We start from the raw sequence: 25531 nt of genomic DNA, 5'->3' as shown, positions 1-25531 counted from the left end.
GCCACTTCTCATTTGCAAACGTTTATGATCTTGTTCAGAATTTATCTTATGAAACGCTTATTATTTACAGTAATTGATCCAAACAATCTCTCTGGATGTCACATTTTCACTTTAAAGTCTGAGACTTTTAAGAAACGCTGTTTTGCGTTGACTGCTGTCTTGGAATTGCCTACAATGTAAATGAAAGGCTTAACAGAACGCAGAGATGGTTATCCCTGCCCAAGCCCAGAAACATGGCTTGTTGGGTGTGGCACTTGGGCTCTGCTAAATTTAATTTTTAATATAGGAATTAAAATGACAACATGGCCTCCTTAATTACAGAAGAGTCAGAATGACTTAAACCATCACCGGATTGAATGTGGACAGATTTATTTTTGAATGTTCCTGCAAATGAACGGGTGGAATCTATGTATCACGTTTTTTGTGCTGCTCAAAATGGCTTACTGCAGCTGTACAAAACAAATGCAAAACGTGTGTGTGTCATGGGGGGAGGAAATTATTAATTTTGCATTTGAGGTGTTACAGAGTTATCTCAAGTGTTTGTGCATGAACTTTTGTCTCTGGTGTGCCTGTGCTGCTTGCAGTATAATCTTGAATACACTGGGTATTATAAACAAGTGTTTGCCAGTCGTCTATTTTTAATTAAAGCTGAGGTAAACTTATTAAGCGTGTGGATATGTATTTTGGGCCAAACACTTCTTGGCTACTGTTTTAAAGTATGCCACTGTAAGGAGTCTCCTGTGACAGAGAATTAGGAGACAGAATCTATGTCTCAGCCAGGTAACGTTTTTCTTTTGGTGCTGTGTGTTTTTTCTGTATGCTAGGTCTAGCAGCTGCTTTCTTCCCTTTGGAAGAAGATGGCAAAACAAAATAATATTTGGGTATCCTTTTATGGCTGTAGGTCTTTAATACCACTTCGAAATCCATGAATGATCTAATTTCAGCCTTGTGTGTCCTGCAGCATTCAGATCAACCGCCTGCTTGGAATCTGCTATTCACATTGCTCAAAACGTTTCTTTCTAGCAAAGAAAAACCGTTGTATCGTTTTGCCCGTTTATTCCAAAGAAGAAAAATTGATTTCTTATTTGTGCTTCATGCTTCGTAGGAACAGAAGTATTTATTAAGTGCTGGGAACATGCATGCGAGCAGAACTCTGAAAGTGTGAAGACGAATGCCATGTACTCACATCTTACGGGGAAGTGATAACGCCAATTAAATCCTCCTGTCCGGCAGCTGGCGGGCCCTGGGCTTGGCGCTTGTGGATGCCCACTGGCCAGCAGAAGCACTGTGTGTCCAGCTGTCCTGCTGTAAACGGTGGCTCAGATGGTCCCACCCTGCCGATCCTGCTCTGCCGCCTGTCCTTTGCTGAATGACCTTTGACAGATGGGTGTGCCCCCCCCCCATCCCCAACAATCCCACCTCCCCCCATAGGAGCAAGTGAGCGCCAAGACCTGAAATGGGAGCTGGAGTCAGGGTGGGCTCACAGCAGCAGCTGGTGTGCATCGTCCCTGATCTGACGATGGGGCCTAACCCTTCTTTTCCTAAACGGAGGCGATGCCAATCCCACTCAAGTATTCAGGGTGTGCTCTTCTGGACAGGAAAGCACACATACCACAGAGTCTTCGCATGATGGCCAGGCTGTTCCTGGGAAACTAAGCAGCTCTTCAAAAAAAAATTCCCATAAGTCCTTTGGCACTGGGACAGCATGGCAGGCAACAAACCTGTTAGAGATGAAGGAGTTTGAATTATTGGCTTTGAGCACCGACCTTTCCAGCGAATGACTTGGGGGGGGTACAGCTACATATCAAGTTTAACTGCTTCTCCAGTGGCTAAGCCTCTTTTGCATATGCAAACTCTTACAAATAAAATGTTTTGCTGGATAGTTTTAAGACCTTTTTTTATGTTCGTCAGGAGGCAACAGTACTGTAAATCGAACGGCGCAGCTCTTATTAACAGGGTGCTCTCGTATTGTTGCTGTTTTCTGAGGTTTCAAGTGGTTTGTTGTTTTTTTGTTTCCATCCACGTTCGGCAGGTCTGAGTGTCCCTTCCAAGAAAAGGATCAATCGACGCATTGAGTGTGTTGGGAATGTGTAAGGGGGGGGGAGAAGAATTTAGATGCTAATGTGGGTGTAGGATTAAAAGCACGGCCATGATTCTCAGCAGCTCAATAAATCAGCAAGATAAAGCCCAAAGATTGAGCTGCTTTCTCCTTCATGCATTAAAAGCAGATATTCTGTAATTTTATCCAAACAGCACCGTGCCACTGAGATTCTCCAGTGCTTCTAGAAAAGCAGGCCTGTGAAGGAGTGTTTATTTTTTCCTCACGTTAAGCACTCCTCTTTTCCCACCTCAGACCCCTCTCCCCTGTCTCTGTTCTGTCACGGGGATCAGAAGAACCTTCTTCTTTCTGCCGAAAGGCCACAACAACAAAGGCATACTTTAGATGGCCAGATATCTGAGAAGCAGGTCCTATTGTAAACACGCTGCAGCACCTCTCCCTACTGGTTGGCAAACAGACAGCTCCAGTCGAGCTGCCCCACCATTGACGGAGAGGTGAGGGTCCTGGGGGGCGGTCAGTTAGTGTGGGACGTCCAGCTGGCTGACAGATGAGGGCTCAGGAATATGAGGCTGCACTCGGCCGGTTTTCAGCTTTCCTGCCTGCTTACCCCATGCAAGTAACTGTTTTTCATTCTTTGCCCCCCGCCGTAGAAAATCCACAAATGAAATTGTGCCATGTTTCTTGGGAGTGCTGCTGCCTCTAAAACATTCAGAGGGTGCGACAGAGCTGTGGCCGTCTTCCAAGGAGAGACGCTAACGGCACACATCACACTCATTCTCAGACCACGATGGTAACCTCAGTGCCAAGCATGGCAGAGTGGTGAGCTCTCCTCTCCCATGATTAATGACCCTCCTTTGCTGAAATACAGCAGATGGAGTCTACGGACTGCTCTATGGCTTTTTTTTTTGTAATTCCCTCTGCAGCGAAACAAGCCTCTCTCCTTACTTTCTCAGTGCAGCGCGGGGGGAAAAAGGAAAGTCGTATTGATGTGTGGTCCGCTTTTTTTTGGTGCTTTATCTGTAACAGAAGTTGTGCGCGCGAGAACGCTTCACCATTTCAGGGGAGGGGAGCTACTCTAGCGTGGAGTCACTCCTCTTCTGCTCCCTTGGAGGGTTCGGGCCTGTGCTGGTCTTGTTATCCCCTCCGACTGCCTCTGTGATACCATGGAAACCATAACTTTTGCTGTGGTAGCATGACTGAGCCACTGAGGTTCTTTTTTTTTTTCTAGCAGATTTGTGTGAGAAGGTGGTTAGGAGGGGGGAGGGTCAGATAGAGTCCTTCCTTAATTCAGCTAAAAATCATCTGCTGTCTGTCTGTACTGAGGCATCCCAATGAAAAACAACATCACGATCCACTGGTCTTTTTCTAAGTGCATTTGTATGGTTTGGCCAGCCGGAATTGGGAGTCCAGGACCTATTGACGGTAAAGGGGACACAGTCCCTCCCCCATCCAGCCCAAACTGTCCTTGTTCTCTTCACTCTAGTCCTGCTATCATTGACACAGAGCCCTGCTTGGTATAGAAAAGCACAGGGGCTTTGTAGCAATTGTGTAGGTTCCTATAGACCCCCACCCCCACAGCCTCTTATTCACAGCTGGGAGGCCATTAGGAGGCCTACTGGGGAAGGGTGGCACTGAGATTTGCTCCACAAAGCACTGCGGTCTGAGTCAGTCCTGCAGAGTGTGCAGAGCCGTGGGTAGGAGGTGGTTTGGGCCTTGGATGATTCTGACAATTGTCGGGTCAGGCTACAGCTTTCTCGAGTTGGGTTTCTGTCTTTCCTGGGCTTTTTAAAGGGCTGATGGAGAGGGGGTGGGTTATGTGCTTATAGAATTTCTCCATCTGTCTCAGACTAGCTTTTCGGTCTAATGATTTAACGTTGCTGTCCAGCTCTTTAAAAGGTTAGGATGAAGCCTAAGCGAACTATTTACAAGCGATTAGCTACTCGTGCAGAGAGAATATAAAACTGTTTATTAACTGCTGTTAACTTTTTTTTACATTTTTGGCTGTCCAAGCAGTCGGTATTGGAAATATGCAAAGCATGTTTATACCTAGACATCCTTTATTTTTCCTCGCATCAAGTTATTTCTGAACGCTAAACCAAAAACAAAACATCTCGGACGCGTTGCCGAAGACCGGGGGTTTGTGCCGGGGTAGGAAATCCCTCAGCCTCTGGCAGACAATAGGCCTCATTATTCATGGCTGATTTCCAGGGCAAATGTGCCCAAAACCTCTGTAATTGAAGGCGACACTTGGCAAGCTGAGTGACATCGGAAGCTGGGTCTTCAACCGTTACCGTTTACTGTACTTGAACGCTGTTTTAACTGCTGGAGGAGAAAAAAAAAAGATCAAGAGTGGGAAAGGTTAGCCAAGTTAGAAAAAGCGCCTTGGAGATGCAAAAAAAGAAAAAGTTGGAGACCGTTTTACATAACTTGGTCCACAAAGGGTCCTGTTGTTCAAACAATGGAACCATTCAGATTCCGGAGCAGCTGTCCTGCACTGTTATCTCGTATTGTTAAGCCCTGTTACTCATCTTCTGTGTTCTCATGGTATGTTAGTTGTTTCAGCCCACTGGAGTAGTGAACCAGAAGGGGGGGGAATGTGTTTCTGTGGTCCGCTGTCAGAGCCGCGTCAAATTTTAGAACAAATCGGACAGGAATAGGTTATGACGTTCAGTTTAAAGCTGTTTTTTTTAAAATCTTTTTGTTGTTTAATTGATGTTAATAAAACAGATGCGCAAGAGTTCAGCCCATTCTGCAAGCTAGCCAGCCCAGCTAGAGCCCAGAGCAGTTCACCTGCCGCTCGGTATTGAGGATGTCGGGAAGCATCGTGGGCGACGGCGGTTTTAAAACGGGGTGCTGGCACTCGTCAGATAGCACAGAGGCACAAGTCCTTACGAGGCGAAGCCTGGGAAATTCGAAGGGCCTTTAAGCACATTATGTAGTTGTCGTTTAAAAATGAGTTCCTGTATCTTCTTAAAAAGTAGGGTGACGGTGTCGGCCTCCGCCTCCCTTCAGACCCTGGTGTCGGAGGGAGTGTTTGGTTGAAAAGCAACATTCTTGGCCTTCATGCGCTGCTTCCCGGGCAGTTTTGGATTCGACGGTCAGGACGGGCTGGGGAGGATTTGTGTTCAGATGTGAGCCAGCGTAATAGCCACATTTCTCGAGAGGTCATGTTTCCGCTCGACAGGTCGGGACCTCCTTTCAGGACCTGTCTGAGGATTAGGAGTGGTGTTGGTGGCTTGAGAATTGGGTGGTGAGGCTGACTGGTGGAGGGGCGGGAGAGTTGCCCACAGCTACAGCGCTGCGTTTTGTTCTGGGCATTCGAGTGAGTTAGATAATGGCATTTCTTGTAGAAAGATATCGTTGGCTCTTTCCCCGTCTCCACGTGTTAGCTTTAAGGATGCAGTGACCCTTTTCCGACTCACGTTGTCTTTGAGCCGCGAGGTTTAAGTTTGTCACCTTAAAGGAGAATGCCTGATGCGGTCTTTTTTTGTCTTTGCTGTACAGTTGGCAGCACGCTCTGTCGTCTGGGGAAACCAGGGAGTCTCTGCGTTCCCATTTTAAAAGGATTTCCAGGAAACCGCTTGCTTATTTGCTCTTCTCTTGCACCCTTTCTCGTTCTCAACCCCAGCGTGTCTTTTTCCCAGTCCCTCACCTTAGTTAGTCACTTCCTTCTATTTTCAGTTGAATGAAGCCAAGCTGTCTCCTTGATTGGTGGCGAAGGACGCTTTGAAATGCTCCCCCTTATTCTCCATTAGAGGCATTTGCCCTTATTCTGTAGGGCACAGGTTTTGTGTTAAATGGTTTCGGTACCATCAAATGTAATGGGGTTGGGGGGGGGGGGGAGGGAGAGTCATTTAAGCTTCTCCAACAGTCCTCTTGCTCTTTATGCTAATGGAAGTCCCAGGGGTTCAAATGAAAGTACTGTTGCAGGGCAGGTCACTTACTGTACGAGGACGAGGTGAATGAGTTTAGTCTGCTTTAATACTTTTCCTGAGAACAAGTCACTAAGGCTGTATCTCCCCACTGCAGTGCCAGTTAGATATCCTTCTATTGATCCCAGTATTATTTTCAGCTGCTGTACTTGCTGTCCCATTGCAATCCAGGCTCTTTGCTCATGAATTGACACCTGGATTTATGCCACAAATGCCTCTTCCCAAACCAGAAAAACCCACAAGCCCTCAGGTCTTTGTAACTTCCACGACGGGCATGCACACACGCACTTTTTCCTGGCCGTTTCATTTTGTTAACATTAGGTCTTATGGTGAAAAGGCTCTCCTGCCTTTCTGACAGTCTGTGCCAGAAAGATGAAGAACAGTGCCTAGTCCCTTAGATCAGAGCCTGTAGTTTAATGTAGAACCCCATACACTTTAGAGGGGAATGAGAAATGCAGATCCACTGATGGTCCGATTGTGATGAGAACTATGTTTTGGGAATGTTTTAGACTCTGAACAAGAGAAAGAAGCTCTGTCCCATAATGAAAACTTCAGTTGCTTTCTGATCTGCTTAGGAAGACTTTGAAATCTCAAAAACGTCCCTCTGCAATTCATTCTCATGAAAACAGAATGAGTTGCAGAAGGAGACAGTGAGAGCTACTACCATGCTGCAGCAAAGGCTGCTTAGGAAAATTAAAATGAGAAAGCTCTGCCAAGCCACAACTTTTTATTGACTAGTTATATTGTTTGATTGATCTATTCATTGGTTGTCCAGCTAGAACACGCAGCTGTCTTTGGTTCTCCCCATGAATGTTGTTTTATCCTTTTGACTCCGTAGATTGGCCCCATGAAAAATTGCTCTTGAGCTGAATTACATTTGAATGACTTGCTTATCTCAAGGTAATTGAATTCATGCATATGCATGTTCTGCACGCACAACAGCCTGCCTTGAGAGTTAAGAAGAGTGACTAAATCAAGCCTTTATTTAGAACCATTTTCTCATGCCAGGTCCTTTGACAACAGGTGAATCAGAACACTCTGTCATGGGTGTAAAAATGTAGATCCGAAGATTCTAAGATCAGGGGGTATTACATTAAAGGTGGTGCTGCACTTGACTGGAGGAAGAAAGCTCTCTGGTCTTCAAAGTGTGTTTACAGCACAGTGCAGAATTCAAGAGAATGCTCCCAAAAGAGAAGTCATGCCCTTATTCCCCTGTCTCACAGATCAGTGTAGCCCTTTGAGAAAGAAGCTGAAGATGCTGTTCAGTCTCTGCAGTCCTTGCACTAGTTCTGAGCCAGCCAGACTGTCAAACAGTGCCAGCACAGAGGGGAGCATTTTGACATACTGTATAGGGCTATAACTCCATGAGGCTTTCCAAACTTCAGAACCAGAGCTTAAACCCTGCTGTGGGAGACTATTTCTGTAAGTTTTGATGTAGTAATTTAGTTTATCCGTATGTTTTCTATCTTTGTGTCTTTGTGACAGCAAAGCTGTTCAGAGATGTATTTTTGCAAAGGCAAGCACTCTTTCTGATTAAATCTGTAAGCAACTCATGCATTCTTTCGTACTGTATCTTATCACTCGCCTCAAGTTGCGCCGAGAATAAAAAAAAACGAGCCAATTCACATTTTGTTATGATCTCACTCCCTAATTAAATGGAGAGTGCTCGGTTTAGCTCTTGATTGTTCGTCACTGCAATATTCTGTCTCTCTGCAGCAAGTGTTGTAAATTCACAATGAGATTTTCTCCCGTCTTGTGTTCCAGCCAGAGATTTGTAAGTGACTTTGTCAGGGGGGTGCGCTCCTCGTATTTTAAGCTGCCGTTTGTTTTAATGAGCCAGCAGCTGAGTGTGTGGAGGGGCAGCCTCAGATCTTTCTACAGCAGTGCTGCAGTAAAATAAAAACCAAATACTGTACTGTAGCTTGTGGCCTATAAGTGCTTAAAGTGGGTCAGCTAGTATTTTTCGAAGGGGTTGCATTGAAGCCATCTGAAATGCATTGTGACTATGGATCGTTAAATTTGGGATGCTTTCAGAACGATTCCGAAGATACTGTGTGGCTACAGTAAGTTCTTGGTCTTATTTGCATACAATTTGTAGTTTTGGTCATTTCTAAGGAAATGTGATGGGGCCTGGCTGTGCATGACATTGAAAAATAAATGGTTGTCATCCTGTATTTTCCTGATTCTGAAAAATCTCTTGAAAGACATTCACATAACCCCTGTGCAGTACATTTAAAAATTAAATGAAACCTAAGGTACCTTGTTAATCAGAAGGAACTGTTTAAACCCAGTGGCAGCAGTAGTGTGGATCTTACTATATTAAACCACAATATTGCTGATTGTTTCGTCAGATAAGTGTTGGAAAACATTAAAGTTTGAATTATCATTAGGCCTATCTTTAAAAACCTGAAAGCAATTGGAAGCATGCCCTCCTCATCCATGACATATCTTACCTACAGTACATGCCCCATCATTCCATTATCTAAGAAGTAAACCTGGTTTTACTTGCAGAACCTGTTATGGCAAACATGGTAATAATAATACATTTCATTTATATTGCACCTTTCCATGTTCTCCACTTAAAGGCTAAAGCAGAAGTCAAGGAACTTAAAAATGACTAAGAAAGAAAAAGGAAATTAGTTTATAGTAGTGGAAGTTGATAGGCTTGCTGTTAGAGAGAGGCGTCTGTTGAAGCTGCTTGTCGGAGATGATCTGAGTAGCTGTTCCACAATGGAAGGAGCATACAGGGAGGAGCACAGTAGCCCATAGTGTATAGTTTGGTTCTGGGGGACTGCAGCAGATTAAATTGACCTGGTCTTAACGACTGATTGCTAAGTGTAAAAACAAAATTAATGAGAGAGCTCTTGGGGATGCTCTTGAGGGTTTGGCGTTTCCAAACGCAGGCCTGGAATTTATTTTCTAACAATTCTGTTAAAAATATTGCACCATGAATCGAAGAAATTATTTAATCTTAATATAAAATGTCTGTATCTGTAAGATAAATCACTGTATATCTAAAAAGGTTCAAAAGCAACCCCAATGCCCACAAGTTTCCAATGTAACCCGAAGTTGCTCCCTCAGAAATCGGGAAAAGTAGTTTCCAGTTTTGTTGTTGAATTTCAGAGACCAAATGCTTCACGTTTTTAACTTCCCATGTGCTTACAATGTTATTTTTTTATCCATGAAATTTCCAAAAGAGCCACGAGGTGTTATTCAGTACAACAGGTCCAGAGCAGACAGGAAAATACTGTTTACTAAAGTATTAAAACTGAATGATTTATTTAGTAAGAAACTGATGATTTATTTGTTTTTTAAGTATTATAAGCACTAGCTAATAAATATTCAAGAACTCACTTGTGGTACTCTCTCTTCACAGGATACTAAAATAAGTGACCATAATATTGTTAGATTTTTTGTTTTTTTTTCCAATTCCTACTGCACTGAATGAGAAACTGTAATTAAAGGAACAGACTGAAAAAATACTGCATCATTCAAGAAGAAAGCATAAATCTGGATACACCAATAGACCAGAAATGAACTAATGAAGGGTAATTTTGACAAATTACACTTCAATGAAGAGCTATTTTAACCACTTCAGGATTATTAATTTCATTGTCAGTCTTTGTCAATGGTGTATCGGGATTGTTTACTCAGTCTCCTTTCATTTAATACAACTTTTTCCCCAGTAGGTTGGATAATCGCTGCTGAAATTAAACTGATATCACTGATGTGGAATTGTACTGTATCTTTAAGCAGCTTTACAGGAGGAAGGGGAAGGTGTAATAAAAGAGAAGTGTTTTATGTTTGATAGCCTTGAACTTCAAGCTGAATTTTGATCCTCAAAACTTTTTAGGCTCTTGACTGTAGAGCACGCTGGTTTCCACAGCACTGCCAAGCAAGTCGTGCCTTGTCATGACACCAAGCAAGAGATTACATGTGGCAGGTTAGCATTTAAAACACTTACCAAGATGAATTTGTCTACTGTATGCCTGTGATAGCAATCCCGACATCAGACTTACAGCAGTTGTTTGTTTGTTTCAAAGAGCGACAGAACAGCTGCTGAACTCCGTTAGCCTTGCTGTACCGATTTCCCTCAGAAACCTCTGCCTCAAATGCAGGTGACCAAGGCAAAAACGTGGACATAGATTTCAAATTTCAGTGGATGGATCGACGTTCTTACGAAGGGGAGAACCAACCACCACTTTGACAATTAAAAGGGTGCAAGAGGACAGTTATCAAATTGCAAGGGTTGGCCTACTTCCTCACGCTATGAAATTGTGTACTTCAAGGGCATTCTTTTGGTATGAGCTGGCTTTCCAAGCATAAAAATCTTGGGTGTGTGAAAGTATTGTGGAAGAGGGGGGACAAGAAAAACAAGGCTTGGCAAAGGATGAGAAATGAGGAGAATGATTTGTTGGGTTGTGCTACCCTTCTGGGGGCCTCTGGGAACTCGTGGTGGAGAAACTGATGCACAATTGCATGGAAAGGCTTCCTTTCTGAAAGGCATTTAAGCTTGTGCAGTAAATCTGGAAAGGCTGAAGTGATGCAAACCCCTCAGGTTATTACATCGGGGGTCACCTTTGAGAGTGGTGGTCCTCACTTTGGAAGGCTCGGAGCTTGATGTTATCCAGTACAGGTGCTGAAAAACTGCTCAGACGTCGGCACACGTGCCTCACCGATTGGAAAGGGGGAGCACCTTGGCACCATATGGGACAGGAATTTCACTTGGGTGTTCATTAATCTCGACAAGATGGTAGGAATTTTGGGCCTTGTTAAAAACAAAAGCGGGCATGTTTTCCGAGCTCATCTAATGATCTGGAATTTGTAGCTGCAGTGTTACGAGAAGGCAATTACCCCGTAAACATGGAAAGCAAGTTTAAGCAAAAAAATTCAGCAGTTTGACTGAGACGGTGTCTTGGACTGGTGGCGAATAAGACCTGATTTTAGGATCTTGTTTCCGCTGTGTCTGAAGCACACATGGATGACAGTTGAACCACTGCCTGTAGAAAACTTCTGACCTGACCGTTCCTCCTTGTACTTGTCAATCTTCTGCTTTTTTTATGGCTTATCTGCTAGCAACGCATCATGTGACTCTTTGATGAGATTTCACTTAAACACGCATTAAAATCAGCCTTCCACTGTGTTGTCCGAAGTCATTTGTCTGCAGCTACTCAGGCTTTCTTTGTGAAACAGGGCAAGAAATTGCTTCATCTTTTGGACATGTAACATTATAATCTGTAGCTTTATAAAGTAACATCAGTTAGGACTGGGATTGTCTTTATTCCAATAATTGTTTTAAGGAATGTTCTAAGATTTTTTGTGGCCAACTGTCCATTTCAAACCTGGAAACTTTGTGGGATAGTCTATTTTTTGTAACTGAAACGGCATTGTTCACTTTTTTTTTCCCCCTACCGTCTTACAAAATCACACGGTACAGTATTTCTGACTGATTTTTACAATTTTTTCCTTAAAAAAGCCACACATTTTTTTCCCCCGCTCACTGTTGCTCAGCTGGCTCTCTCCCAGCCCTCGTATTGTGGGAGGGTTTGGATTCTCCGTTGTCCTTAGATTATACGGTCGAGAAAGTTCCAGCAATGAGTAAACAACCAGTTCAGGGTCAAAGTCAGCGGTTTCTAGGTTAGTCCTCTTCTCCGCCAGAAGGAATGCAGTCTGAGGGATTTGGATAGGATTGTGTTCAACAGTTCAAGGATAAGTGTTCTGGAATGGGTCATTTCACTGAATTGAAATGAGTATTTAGGACATTCCAGCGGTTTGAATTTTTAAAATATGTTTCTTTTTGTGCCGTTTTCTCCATACATTCATTGATTGTTGGTTGTCTTTTTTTTCCAAAGAATAAATAATTTACCCCACCAGTTCCCTCGGGCCCAGCCCTGATCATCTCTGGTACAGAATCAGTGCTCATCCCCCTCCTCCAATGAACAGTTTATTCAGCGGTCCTAGAACTACAATAGGCGTCTGATATAAAATATTAACCAGGACATGAAAATTCAACAAAGGAGCCAATGTATTGCGAGATGTCTGATGAATGTCTGTAGAGACTGAAATGTTAACCTTGACATTTGGAAACAAAATGCAGTTTTATAGAATGTACAATTAACTTTGTGGGGAGAGATTTTTTTCCAAGGCAAACACTCTTATTTTATGCTATTGCTGTACTACGGTTTTTCCATTTTCCTGCTACATGAGTTGTAGTACCATGCTAGACTTAGGTAGTGGATTCTTCAGTCTTTCTGTCATTGCAGATGTAAGTGTTAGCTTCCAGAATCTTCATCAAAGTTACTCTCATAGTTTTGATTAAATTGTTTTGGTTGAACAACATCTTATATTGTGTCGATGCTTAATGTACTATAGCAAGAGGCAGTTAGGAGCCAGCCACCAGTTGGTAAAATTAATTTAACATGCAGCATTTCAGAACCTAACATCAGCAGCTCTTTTGTGTCTAGAAAGGTAGAGGAGCTGTGTTGGATTGGAGATTGTTAAGAAGTGTGTAGGTTTTCCAGGCTTGGGCCTGAGGCAAACAGATGCTTTGTGTAATTGCACTAAAAGCTTAAGAGGTCTCACAGGACTGAAGGATTCCTGAAGCTTTTAAGAGAAATGCTTTCATTTAAATGGCAACTAAAAATGGGGAATTGCTGTGATTTGCTGCAGTAGCCTGTTGTTCGGTGGCGTTGGGATGTGAAGGTTGTGAGAAGGGAGAAAGTTTTTCACCTGTGAGCTACAGGAGAAAGGTTCTCTGACTGTCCCTTAATAGGGGGCTTTGTGCTGGACTACACAAGAAACCTGAGGAACAGCTCCTTCGGGATACGACAAGGATACCTTTGCACACTCCTTTACCAGATTCATAGGTGTAAAACTATTTAGGTGTGCATCACAGATTCCACAAATAGAATCAGTCTTTTAACAGCAGCACCTCTCAGACGGGTGGGGATCAGTGGTCACTGAGTCACTGAGTCACTGACCGCTAGCCTGTGCTCTACAGTAGCAGCTGAAGGCCTTCAGGAGGTTACTCAGGGTGAGGCTTAGTGAGACGGTGGAATACTGCAGTATCCTGGGTATTGAACCTCTTGCTCACAGACCCTTCTCTTGAACGTCGCCAAGGTATCTGTTGAGTGACTTTTTAACTGAATCCCTCTTTGTTTTGTCTTAATGGGCTTACAGGCCTGAGCATTAGAATTTCATGCAGGTGGTTTATTTTCAAATCCCTGTTGTGTTTTTGATTGAGCCAACTATGTTGTTGTGTGGTTTGTCTTTATGTAGTGTATTGCTTCAGGTACTGAGCACTCACTAGCTAGCTTTTCATCCCATTAGACGTAAGTGCGGTCATACTGGAGTACATTTTTGGCTGCAGCTGGTACAGTAATTTTGTCCCACATCTTCATGATTCCATTTTTTGCATTTTTGAACTCCTGCAGTATCCCTAAACCGGGAAATTACTTGAAAATCTGGGCAGCTAGGATATATTTTTGTAATTTCTGGCACTAAATGAAAAAAGTTTGTGCGCACACACCCACACTTCAAGTGAAAGTTTGAAAACTGTTTTTCTTCATTATCTGCAGTAGTCCAGAAAGTTATTTTTGTTCCAAGTCTTACTGATTAATGAAGAAAATCAGCACAGAAAGCATGATAGACAGCACTGCTGTATTGTTTTATATTGTACTTAATTTTTTAAACAACCCTTTGGACTCTTTAAAGACTAAAGATATCTTGTGAGACCAGTCTTTCTGCTGCCTAGCCTAACAGTTTTCCCCTAGACCTGTCTGGATTTGATTTCTGTCCGCCAGAACTCCAGCCTTGCTTGTTTATCTCATCGGTGTACCTTGTTACTCAGTGTTTGCCGGAGAAGTTGCACATTTCCGTTCCTGTGAGTGAAGGAGGCCGTCACCGTCTGGGAGGAACTGTGATTAGTGCACAGATTTGATTAGTGCTGCTAATTGGGAACCTTTCCCTTCCCATCTGAGCGGCCTTTCTGTGTGATATCCTGGCAGGGGATCTATTTCGGACTGTTTCAGAACTCACTGCAGCTGATAGCTGTTTCATGCCAGTGAATTACTGTACCAACTGGCAGCACTGTACTCCTCTTACATGATATTCTATTTTAAGGAAAGGGTAGTGGAAGTACTGTAGCTGTCTCGTTCTCTTGAATAAACTGTTGCTTTGCTTACTTAATCATTTAGGAGTTGATACATCCAGATGTATATGCATTGCCATCACATATGCCCTTCCTGTGCGTGACGAGAATAGGGAATTAGCTGCATATTACACGATCATAAAAACTCTAGGTCCCCCAGCATACATGTCGACAATGTAGATTGGTCAGTCAGGAAGAGAGAAGGCCAGCAATTTAAACACTGGGAGAAAGAGGAAATTATTAAATGAATTTACTTCAGCCAGCCCAGATAAAAAGATTTATTAATCAGAAGCTTACACATAAGCAGTTCTTACCCTGTGCTAGGTATCTCTGTATGCTTAAATTATTCTTTCAGCTCTTCAGTAGCTTCAAAGACGTGTGGAGGGGTAGCAGGAGTTCCATATCATTTTAAGGAGCTGTAGCGCCCACTGTCAGAAAACGAGTGCGTTTATGTGGCTCATGTGAGGATTAAAACAGCAGTCAGCAGTGCCAGATGTTGTGGTGGTGGGAACCGCCCCTGGTACAACAAGACTGCTGTGGAATAAGGTGGGAGTCTAAGGTCAGTGTGGATTGAGTTGCAAAGAGATATTGTGTGGATTAAAAGCTGTAATAGGTTGGTGGTAAAAAATAAAGGTGGAAAGAAAATGTCCCCCCTGTGCTTTTCTGGATGTAGAGAGAATAGCTGTCTGTGCCTTTGAACCTGGACATTCTCCTGTGCCTGGTTTTAATCTCAGATGTGTTTCCTCTGTTTGTGCCTCACAGAAGCAGTGCTGTATCCTTGTCTCTGTAATGCTAATGAAGACTGATGTCCAAATGTGGGCTGCTGGACAGCCCTTGCATCAAGCTGTTCTCTTGTAAAGGGATGCAGCCAGTTGTCCATTTTAGCTGGGATTCCTCTTTCTGTCCAGAGCCATGTTTCTCCGTAACTGTGAGCTCGGCTTTGATGCTTTTTAGGTTGCACAGCAAGGTTTGAAAAACTGGAGAAGCAGCAACAGGCTGCTCTGCAAGGAGTCAGACGTCCCTTGGTGATTGGTCATATTTCATTTACCCCCACACACATGTGCCACCTATAGAGCAGGAGAACAAGGGAGGTGCAAATATGAACAGCGTGTGAGACGCAGGACTTGCCTGCAGCCTGGAATACATTATAAGAGATCAGGGTGCTTATCTGTGTTGCCATGTACATGGCCCTTTGTTGAAGATAGTGTTCAAAAAAGGATTTCCAGGAGGATAAGGTTAAATATTAGTAACGTGACTGTATTGTACACGTCACTTGAAGTCAAATATAATCTTGTACTTGAAAAAGAGACGAAAGGACTATGGTTTGTTGCACAGATAATGTAGATTTTAGCTTTTTTTTCAATAAAGTTTTTTGTTTTTTCACGTGCGCAGAGCACCCTGGTGTCTGTCTGGTGGTTTTAATTTGTTCCCTGTCCCTCTTTTAATTTGTTCTCATCCATAGTAAATAAGTATTAGTGTTAATTAAAAAATGCTTACATAGCATACAATGATTAGTCTGGCGTGCTTTTTTGTGTGTGAATAATCTATTATTAAAATTCTTAATATCAATTTGGCAGTAGTTCCAGATGAATCAAATATTAATTCCCACTAAAATGCAGTTTTTTTCTTCTTTCTAGTCAGCCTGGAATCCAGATTGATACATTAGTCAGTTTAACTCTGTATTCATTTAGCAATAATAGAAACAAGTCGGTTTAGTTCTCTGAAAGAGAAAGATGATAAAAAATTGTAGTCTTCTTCTGGTTACGAAGGTAACCTGAGCAGTGAAACAGCCTCTTCATAGATTCTCACAGGCTTTTCCAGACAAAGCCTTGTGCTTACACTGCATTGTTTAAACTTTTTGTGCAGAAACGTCTAGAATCTTCAGGTTGTAAATTACTATTACTATCTTCAGTAACCATTGTCAGGATCGATTACTTCATGCTTCAAAGGGTGAAATCTGAATGCTCAGGGTCACGGTTTAATGACAAATATTCCTTTTCTCCAGACAGGGAGAGAAGTCTATAGTAATTTAAGCAGCCTTGCTGAGTTCCTTTGGGCTTTCCTGTTGATGCTCATGGGCTTCATGTCCCAGAATTCTCATGGCTGGTGTTTAAGTGTTCAGTAGCACAGATTGAACGCTGTAAAACAGTAAATAGTTGTCGGTTGCAGTTGAAGTTTCTTGCTCCACAAACCACAAAGCCCTGCATTCACTCTCGCCATGGGGCGCGCTGATTTTATATGTTTCTGCGGTTTTATTGATGGTGGTCAAGCTAAAGGTGATGCCTTTCCATTTTTATGAGGCACTAACAACATTCTTGATGCTTTGATACGGGAGGACCTTCTCTGTGAGTCTCAGCCCCAGTAACCTCTAGTGTCTTATGTCCAAATAGCACACATTGCAATGCAAATACTTTTGCAGCAGTCAAGCAGTCTGAATAAGGGGCTCAGTGTCATGCCAGGCGGTTTAATAAACTGAGAAGTCTGCTGTCCCCCTGTGTATTGACAAGAGTTGCATTCTTGAAATGTACAGAAGCACTTGTTTCCCCCAAAGAAAGCCTAAAACAAATCTGGCTGAGGTTTAACCCTTAGGTCTTGATGGATAGTTCAGTCCTTGCTGTAGCTGGTTATTGAGCAAGAATCTTTCCAGTAGGCAGTATGTGTTTTTAGAGTTGAAAGTTAGTTGTAAATCTACTTTGGTTTCTGTAACAGAAAGTCCAAGTTTATCTGTGAGAAAAGCTAGAGAAAGCATGCATTTTTTTTGCTTACTTTCATGTGTTCAGCCTTCACACTGGAGTTTAATTAGATGTGATGTGATGACTTTCATACACTATCTATAAAGCGTGTTATTGAAGCACCTTGTCTTTTTTTGCAGTCCTGTATATGACTTGAAAGGGTTATGGCATTTGATGTTTAGTCTGGAAAAAAGGGCACGTCTGATCCACTTCCTTGTGATCAAATGAATGGCATTGCTGCAGAGATTCCCGAAAGTGGCAGTTTCATGAAATCAGAAATCCCCAGGCATTAGAGGAGGCTTAACTACTGTTGTTGTTTGCAGTAATGTATTAACAGAGGTCTTGGGAAGTTTAGTGCATGTTGCTCAGCCCCTCTGGAACTAGCAGAGAGTCCTTACACAGAGCTCACAAGAACCTGACAAAACCGTCTCAGGGTATCCTTCCAGACTGCGCCGCTGGCAGCACGCACCGCAGTGAGCGATTTGGACTTGAACTTCCTTCTCGCTGGGGCTGAAACAAAATCCTTTTGAAGGTCCCCGAAAAACACAGAATCGAAAAAGGGAGTTGTTTCATGTACTTCGGCAGTGGCTAATCTCCAGCCGGCAGCGAATTCCTTTTTCCTCCTGTTTCTCCCCTCCACAGGGAGTTCACTTTTTTTTATTTCTCTTGACCCAGCTTCTCTTGAACCAACCAAAATAACTTGATTTCTCTTGACCCAGCTTGATCTGAGGAATTTAAGTTTGCCAGTCTTGCAAAATGCAGTGGAAATCTTTTTTATATGAAATAGGTTTTGATATTAAAGTCTTGTTCTGCTGTCATTATACAGTATATACTCAGGAGCTTCTGTTAGTCTAATCAGTGCAGCTCAAAAGCTGTAGGGTTTTGAAGCAACACTGTTTCACATTCATTTCATTTTTCCTTTTATAGAAGTTGTACTCTAGTGCAAGGGGTTATGAAAATGAAACAATAATTTTGTGGTGGGTTTAGCTTTATTTACCACGTCACTAGAAGATCATATCCATTTATTTTTATCAGAATCTAAATGACCATTTTTAAAAGCCCAAACAGAATCGGCTCAGCTGGTATAATTATTGTGCCAGACCTCTTGTTGGGGAAAACGTTTTCCATCCACACTTTCCAGAGATATCGTAGGAATTTTAGGAAAAAGAAAACTGAGATCTGCACTCATGTATGCCAGACAGATAAACCTTATGATTTGTGGAACATCTGCTCACTTCTGTATTTAATAAAAAAAAGCTCCACAGTTTGGTTCAATTTCTATTTTTATTCACAACGGCGAAGGTTTTGGGACAGTAAGTGGGCTAGCACCTACAGTACGTTACCATGCACTTCAGACCTGACTGCAGCGGGAAGCCAGAGTCTAAATGTCATCCTGTTCAAATTGTCACTGCTTAACAAAACAATTTAAGTGCTTGGCTTCAGAGAATTAAGTTGCCGCTCTTCGTACTAAATGACTCGTTAGGTGTAGTGGCATAAATACACTCCATCACAGGCTTGAGGTGTTAGAACTGTTTTAATTCGGAGGAAGGTCATGTAGCACCAGTATTTTCTTTCTCAGTTCAACGCTGTCTTTAAAACCATGCCGTTTTTTAGTTTTTGCGGCATCCCTCAGTTGTGAAGAGGGCTGGATTTTGGCGCTCATGGTGGCTCTCTGAACTGCCGTTTCTGTTTTTGTGTGAGTCAGGGTTTTCGCTCTGCAGAATCAAAAGGGGGAAAAGCCATGCTGGTAAGCTCAACAAATCCATCCTTCTGAGTTGAGGTCAGTTTGCACAGCGAGAGGAGAGATCAAGAAGGCTTAAGCAGCTCCAAAGCTGGGGGGGGAGGTTGGGGTTTGTTAAACTCTGCAGTGCACCTCTCCCATTAGTAGGTGTGTCTTTTTAATATACTGTTTAACAGGCTCTGGGTCTCCTAGGGCCAATAGTGGAGGGTGGCCCGTCACCTGGGACTGCCTTCATTCTCTCAGCATTGTTTACCTCAGTTTTACATTTGCTTGTTTTGGAAGAAGAGGTGGGAGAGAGGCCTAAGGTTCCATTCATCTTTCCAGTCAGTTGGCACCAGATGTGCACCTGACTGTAGTGCAGTCTTTGTCAGGGCCCTGAAGCTTGGGACCGTTACTGGACATTGCAGTTTTGTGCTGGGAAGGGTGTGAATGGAAAGCCTGTGTTTTGTTCTTGGTTGTCTCCATCATTCCCCTGCTCTGCTCTTCTAAATAAGCATCCGTTAGACCCACAGAACAAAAAACTATTCAGAACCGCTTGTCTAGCATTAACTGCAATCTGGGACGTGTGACTCGAATGTGTCATGCGTATTGGTTCCAAAGCTGGTCTAACCAGAAATGTGTGGAGTGGGAGTTCTGGAAAAAAGGCTGCACGAACAGGGATTAATTCCCTCATTGAGGTGCAGAGACCTGTAGTGATTGCTGGCTCAGTCTGAACTAAATCCTGTTACCCTCCCTGCATGACACTACAAAATGCTGATACCAAGGTTAGGGTTTAAGGATATGATGCACAGTAGCATAGTAAACATGGCCTTGTTTTAAAGTTTCAATCTAGCTGCGTCCTGTACATGTACTATATGGAGTGCATTAAATATGTACGTGTGAAACTGTACACTGGAGTAAGGGTAATCTACAGTAAGTGTTGAGGGAAGCTGTTATTGCAGTGCAGTCAGTAGGGCTGTATAATCAGCAGTCCATGGCTTAATGTTTGGAACATTTTGTGTGGATCAGTTATTTGAACTGGTTTCATTGTTGCTTAAATCCGTTGTTTATTCTCTTGATTCAGCAGCTGTTTTCAATTCCAGCCTCATGAATCTCAGGCCCAGGTCATCACACACTTCACGTGATCCTACTGCAGTGTAGTGTGGAGTTGTCTCAACTGACAAATACCCTACATCTGTATGTAGTATTAAACAAACAATAACCATTGCCCATTGTTGAAAATAATTTAGATTTTTCCCAACATGAAAAAGAAAGGGTCTTTCTCTTCTGAAGATTGTTTTGCTGTTTTGTGGAGTTAGTCTGTTAAAAGTTTTGTTCCTCGGATTTGAATTGTAGTTTTAGTTTCTTCAAAAACCTAAGCAATTTAAAGGCTCCGAGAGGCACTATTATGTCTCCTTTTTTCTAGCTAGAACATCTGGTAGTAGAATAAGATGTACTACACACCATATTGTGTTTTAGACTTTATGGGAGTATGTGAGAAGGGGGATTTCATCTCTGGGGTGATGATTTGTATTTCAGTAAGTTTAAACATGATTACAATTCAAATTCCACGGTGCCATCCTCCATTGAAGCCTCTCAGGATTTGAATGACTGTATAATTTGATGAGTGACTTGTTCCCTGGAATGATGAGGTCTTTAATTATTGCTAGGCACTGCAGTTCCTGTTTTAACTGCAGTTTTTTTTTTCTTTTCAGCCTCCGAGGGACCAATCATTGCACAGTTTCATCCGTTTGGTTTGAATAAGTGCGTCATCGGTTTGTTTATCCCTGGGATGCGGCTCCGTTAGTCGCAACGCTTTGAAGCTTAAAGACCTCTGCGCGGCGATGACTGACACCTGTGTGTCGTTCCCAGTCCCCTGTTTGCACACCGCGGTTCTGTGCTGGGGTGTCTCGTCTCCCAGTTGTAGCTCTGCAACTTTACATTCCTTAGGCACCCAGTAGGTGGAATCAGAACTAATGATTAATGGCTCCAATTTATGATGTCATGCTGATGGGAAAAGTGCAGCCTCCTGGGTCCTGTGATGTGTGAATAATCTGATGGCGGTTAGTTCTCCCAAGATGGCACAATCAGTTAAAGACTGATGAATTCATGAGAAGCCCAAGTTTAAATAGACTCATACTGCCTTGCTTTGGGATTGTATGTAAGGTCTGCGTTCAGTTAAACCTTTCACCACCTGACCAGCTGCAGATTACAGTCCTGCTGCGCAAAGGTGGCTGTTTGCTTGTCACAGCATTCTGAAGCAGCAGTCAGGGTTCTGCAGTTTTAACTGGGCGGTTGTGGGTTCAAATACCCCGATGAGACACTGCCTTCGTACCCTAGAGCAAGGCTCTGCGCCTGGGTTGTTCCGGTAAAATACCCAGCTGTGTCATTGGCTGCAAATAAGTCTCTTGTGATAAAAGAATCAAGGCAAATAAATTGGTTAAATTAAGCTTTTCTGTGTCCACATTGTACCAGGTTTGCTGTTTATAACTGGCGGTAGGTTTGTTTTTTGGAGTTTTAGTGAGTGTTTAACGGACCAAGTGCAGTAATCTAAGTCTTTGTGAAAGGAACAATTATTGACCAAAAGAGCCTTTAGCTGTGCTAAACTACATAAGCTGGTTTGTTTGAACATCTCACATTGTAACTGTCCAGACACCAGCAGATCCCCAGAGGGGAACAGTTAAATAAGCCTCTCTTGTTGGTGCTGCTGAAGAATATTAATATTTCCACTCATTCTTCCTAGCAGGTGGAAAATCAGGGTCATGTAGGGCACCCGCTTATATTATGCCCCAGCCTTTACAGCAGCAGCTATTCAAATCAAGCATTTCGAAATTGCAGTGGCAATGAGGGTTAAAGCAATTCAGGAGTGCTCAAATAAAAAATAGAGAAGAATAACTAAATAATAGTTTTCTGCTGACAGTTTTCACATTGCAGTGTTAGCAATGCACTGTGAAGACTGGTAAGGACTTGTGAACCTCATTTCTTTGGCACAGCCAGCAGTCAGGTGGAGGTGTCAAATATATTAAAGAAGGTGAAATGCTAAAATCCACCGACAGACCATCTAATTTCCTGCAGTTGAAATCTTTTTCTGAACCCCCCCGAATCCAAGAAGGACGAGGAGCAAAGATTCCTGAATTTCTTTACAAGTCCCCAAACATATTCTTTACTTCTGTTCTCATCTTTCCTTTTCACAAGCCAAGAAAAAGGGGGAGAACTTTCATCAGCAGCAACTGACGAAGCGGCACCCTGAGCAAACAGTGCTGAATCCTTAAATCCCTGGACAGAATATTCAAAGATTTTCAACCAAGGTCTCACCGCAGTGGGCAATTCAAACAACAACATAAGAAGACTCATCATATCACAGAAAGCGCTGCCATTTCTTTATGCAAGCTTTCAAAATCTTGTCCCGGAAAGTGGTGCCGCTAACAGAAATGTATTTGAAAAGTTGCTTTTACAGAATAGGACTTTGCTTGGCAAACAAACCAAAGAGAGGCATACAAGTAGTTTCATAACCCCTGTTCCAGCATTCTCCAGAAGAAGAGTCTTTGTGTCAAGGTTGGGCAGTTCTTACAGGCAAACTAGAGTCCAGTTTTTTAACTATATTAGGTCCAGATACAGTACTTTGCTCAGACTCTTGTGTTACATCTCCCCTGCGAGATGTCTCAGAGTTGTGTCCATTTTCCTTACCGGTGTCAGTTTCCTGTGCCTGTCAATTCAAATGTTGTCTGGCGTCAGCTTAGTGAGGTGTCACTCTCAGAAGAGGGCTGGTTGCAGGAAATGGCAGGGTGACGTTGCTGAGGTTAAATATGGGATGTATTTTTAATGCACCCTGTCTGGTCTATGGAGCTATTTTCTCAGAGATTTCTTAGATGGCTCTTAAAGGTCACAGCCAGGCAATTAATTTCTTCCCACACCTGAGATGAAAGATTTATGTTAACTCCTTTCTGCATTTTAATTTATTTTTTCGAGGCAGCAAGTTCTACTCTTTTTGCTTCCTGTTTATTTCTTTTCAGAAGGAACAGTGGCTTTTTTGAAGTGGCTTACTTAAGCATCATTTCTCTGGCCAAGCTAAGCCTTCACATTTTTTGGCTTGGCACCCGCCTGAAGTGCTTAATGAAGCAGGCAGTAGTGGTGACATATTCAAACCGACAGAGCTGGTACGAATAGCAGTACCCAAGCGTGTCTGTACGGAAAATCATTTCAGAGGGAAAGAAAAGGTCACAATTACAATTTTCACCCCACTTAGGAGCTAACGACATGTTAAGGTGTGAACTTCTATTACTGTAAATAGCAAGGGCCAGGTTTGCTGAACTTGAGTATTTACCATGACTGTCTACCTTAGATGTATGGGGAAAAAAGATGTCTTATAAATGAACCTTACATTTATGTCTTTTGTGCCTAGTTGTAAAAAATCATGTGTATTTAGTAGGTGGTGCCAAGCTATACCCCAAGTTCCAAAATTTAGCAAATATGCCTCTAGATATTGCATATTTTCTTCAGTATTACTCTGATGAAAGAAATGCCAAGATTTTATGTACAGGAGAGAGTTTGCCCATATGAATTAATTATGCACCAAGTATTGTAACCGGTGATTAATTGAAATTAGTTAGCATGCTTATGTCTTTGGTCATCACTTACTGTATAACACTGGTATTGTTTCCAGCTGTGGTCAGAGTCTCTTCAGGTTGTTTATACGTACTGTACAGTCATCTGATCATTTCAAAGGGTTGAAGAGATAGGAGGTGCCTGTAGCTCTGGGGTGATATGAAAGTGTGAGTGATGAAGATGACAGCTTCATAAGTACTGTGGGCATAAGTAATGAGGGTTTATACCTTGTTAGTATTTTCAAAGAAAATGATAAAGAGTCTCAGTAAACCTCTGTTCCTTTGCTTACAATGCCACCATCTTGCGTAACTTTTCTTAATGGACACCGTGAGGCTATAATCATACTGTAGGCTAAAAAATTTTAGTTGTTATTGACAGTTGTTTCTAGTGTCTTCCTTTCTGTCAGTAATTTTGCAATTAGAGGAGTGCAGTTGCTGTATTATAGCTATCACTGCCGAATTTTGCTGCTTGTTGTTCCTTGATGCTTTTTGGCATCAGACTTTGAGGACTGTGAAACTTTTGACTTTTGACAAGAGCAAGCCGAGTCTTACACAAAGGTTTGAGTTCACAGGAGAGGCTCCGCTCTGTGATCTGTAATCCTTCTCACTAGCTTCAGTCTTAATGTTTAGTGCTACATGGTTGCTTTGAATTTAATGATTCACTTTACCACCACGGGGTGGGGGGAATTGAGGTTTAAATATGTATTCCTTTTTACAAATAACCTGTGGTTATTGACAAACTAAAATGAGCTTTGAAACCAGCCATGTTTGTTAAAAAAACAACAATTCTATGCTGTGGTTTAGCAGGCTGTGATTAAGACGATTTCCCTCAATATCACTGAAATGAAAGTCTGAGTTGAATTTATGGATAAGAAAAGGTAGCAGAGAATACTGAATTGAGTTAAGCAGACCTTTTAGTTTTGTAACATTCCGAGATAATGGGCCCTGGTTACTTAGATATGTGATAAGTGTGTTATTGATTTGACAGTAATGGTCCTTTGGTAGCTGTGTAGTATAGAGACATGTGGACATTGTCACTGATTGTTGTGTTACCTTGAAATAGGGTCAGGCAGTGCTGTACATTTCTGCACTTTAGTTTTCCTGCTTTTGTGTGAAAAGAAATCAGAGTGGCCAACAGAACTGAGGCTTTTATTAAAAAAAAAAACATGAGGACTCTATCCCACCCACCCAGTCTTTCCTGCTTTCTCCTCCTGTGACCCCCCTGTCTCTCTGTGCCCTCTGGCCTGCAGGAGCAGAGCCCCAGTAACCAGACGTCACTAGCCATGATGCAGGAGCCTCAGGAGCTGGTGGAAGAGACGGTGACGATCGAGGAGGACCCTGGAACGCCCACCTCGCACGTCTCCGTGGTAACCTCGGAAGATGGAACCACTCGCCGGACTGAGACGAAGGTAAAGGGGGGAGTCGGGGGGGGTGGGGGGGGTAGTTAAGGGGACAAACCCTGACAGGAGCCGGCCCTCATACCCCTGGAAGACCTGCGGGGTGCTCTGACAAAGCTGTGGAAAGTTACTCAGCAGAACACATCATCTTGAGTACCCTGGACCAAACTGGCGCCATCTTATCTCTCACCCTTCTTTAACGAAGGGAACCAACAAGAGCACCTTTTCATACATGGGCGATGGGAGACGTCCTCAGATTTCTAATCCCATAGATAACAGGCTGTGCTTAAAAGACTGGTTCGAGAAACCGCACACATTTTGATTTTGCCATGTGTTTCGGTCCCTCTGTAACCAGTATGCATTTCACTGCCTTCAAGTACACCCTCACTTCTGGCCTGTTGGTGCTTCTGTGAATTTTGTTTTTGTTTTTTTTTTTTAATATCAAAGCATTAAGAAACTTATTCTGCAGCTTTGTCCCTCATTTTAGAAAAATTATCTGCATTTTCTTCACCATGGGGTGTTTGTCCTGGTCCCCCCTCATAGGGGAGTTCTTTATTCTGTTATTTACAAAAGTCGCAAATCTCATAATGTTTGGATTTGTATTACTTTCACTTTTTGATGGTAATTCACTTTGAGTAACTGGTTTCCTACCTTGTTTTATTCTTGTCATGGAAGGAAACCATTAAGACCATTAAAGACCTTTAAAAGTTGAAACAACGACAAAACTCATGGTACCACAACTGGATACAGTCCTAATATTGCTTCCCATTGTTTCTCAGTTACCTGTTTTAAAGAGCTCTTTTTTGTTGTCTAAATGTACTTCTCTGCATTTTGTATTTTGTCTTGATAAGGATTTGTCAACTAATGTGAAGGTAAGTCAAAAGTTTACTAAATTAAGCAAATCTCATTCACGTCACAAGCTCATCGCTTGAAACATG

The 25531-nt window shown here is 42.6% G+C and overlaps 1 protein-coding gene across 11 annotated transcripts in view; it reads left to right on the top strand.

Annotated features, from left to right (window-relative positions):
• Positions 1-25531, top strand: part of arvcfb (ARVCF delta catenin family member b) — a 159148-nt gene that overhangs the window by 77659 nt on the left and 55958 nt on the right. For 9 of the 11 annotated variants that reach the window (XM_088935513.1, XM_088935510.1, XM_088935515.1 and 6 more), the window contains 2 exons: positions 24447-24605; positions 25445-25465. In XM_088935513.1, coding sequence (XP_088791639.1) covers positions 24447-24605; positions 25445-25465 — 180 coding nt within the window. The remainder of the gene's footprint in view (positions 1-24446; positions 24606-25444; positions 25466-25531) is intronic. The other 2 variants (XM_088935518.1, XM_088935512.1) reach the window with 1 other exon arrangement.

The sequence above is a fragment of the Atractosteus spatula genome, chromosome 17, assembly GCF_055471065.1.
Source record: "Atractosteus spatula isolate fAtrSpa1 chromosome 17, fAtrSpa1.hap1, whole genome shotgun sequence".
NCBI classification, from domain to species: Eukaryota; Metazoa; Chordata; class Actinopteri; order Semionotiformes; family Lepisosteidae; genus Atractosteus; species Atractosteus spatula.
The sequence above is the reverse complement of the archived record's forward strand: the minus strand, read 5'-3'. Positions and strand labels throughout refer to the sequence as shown.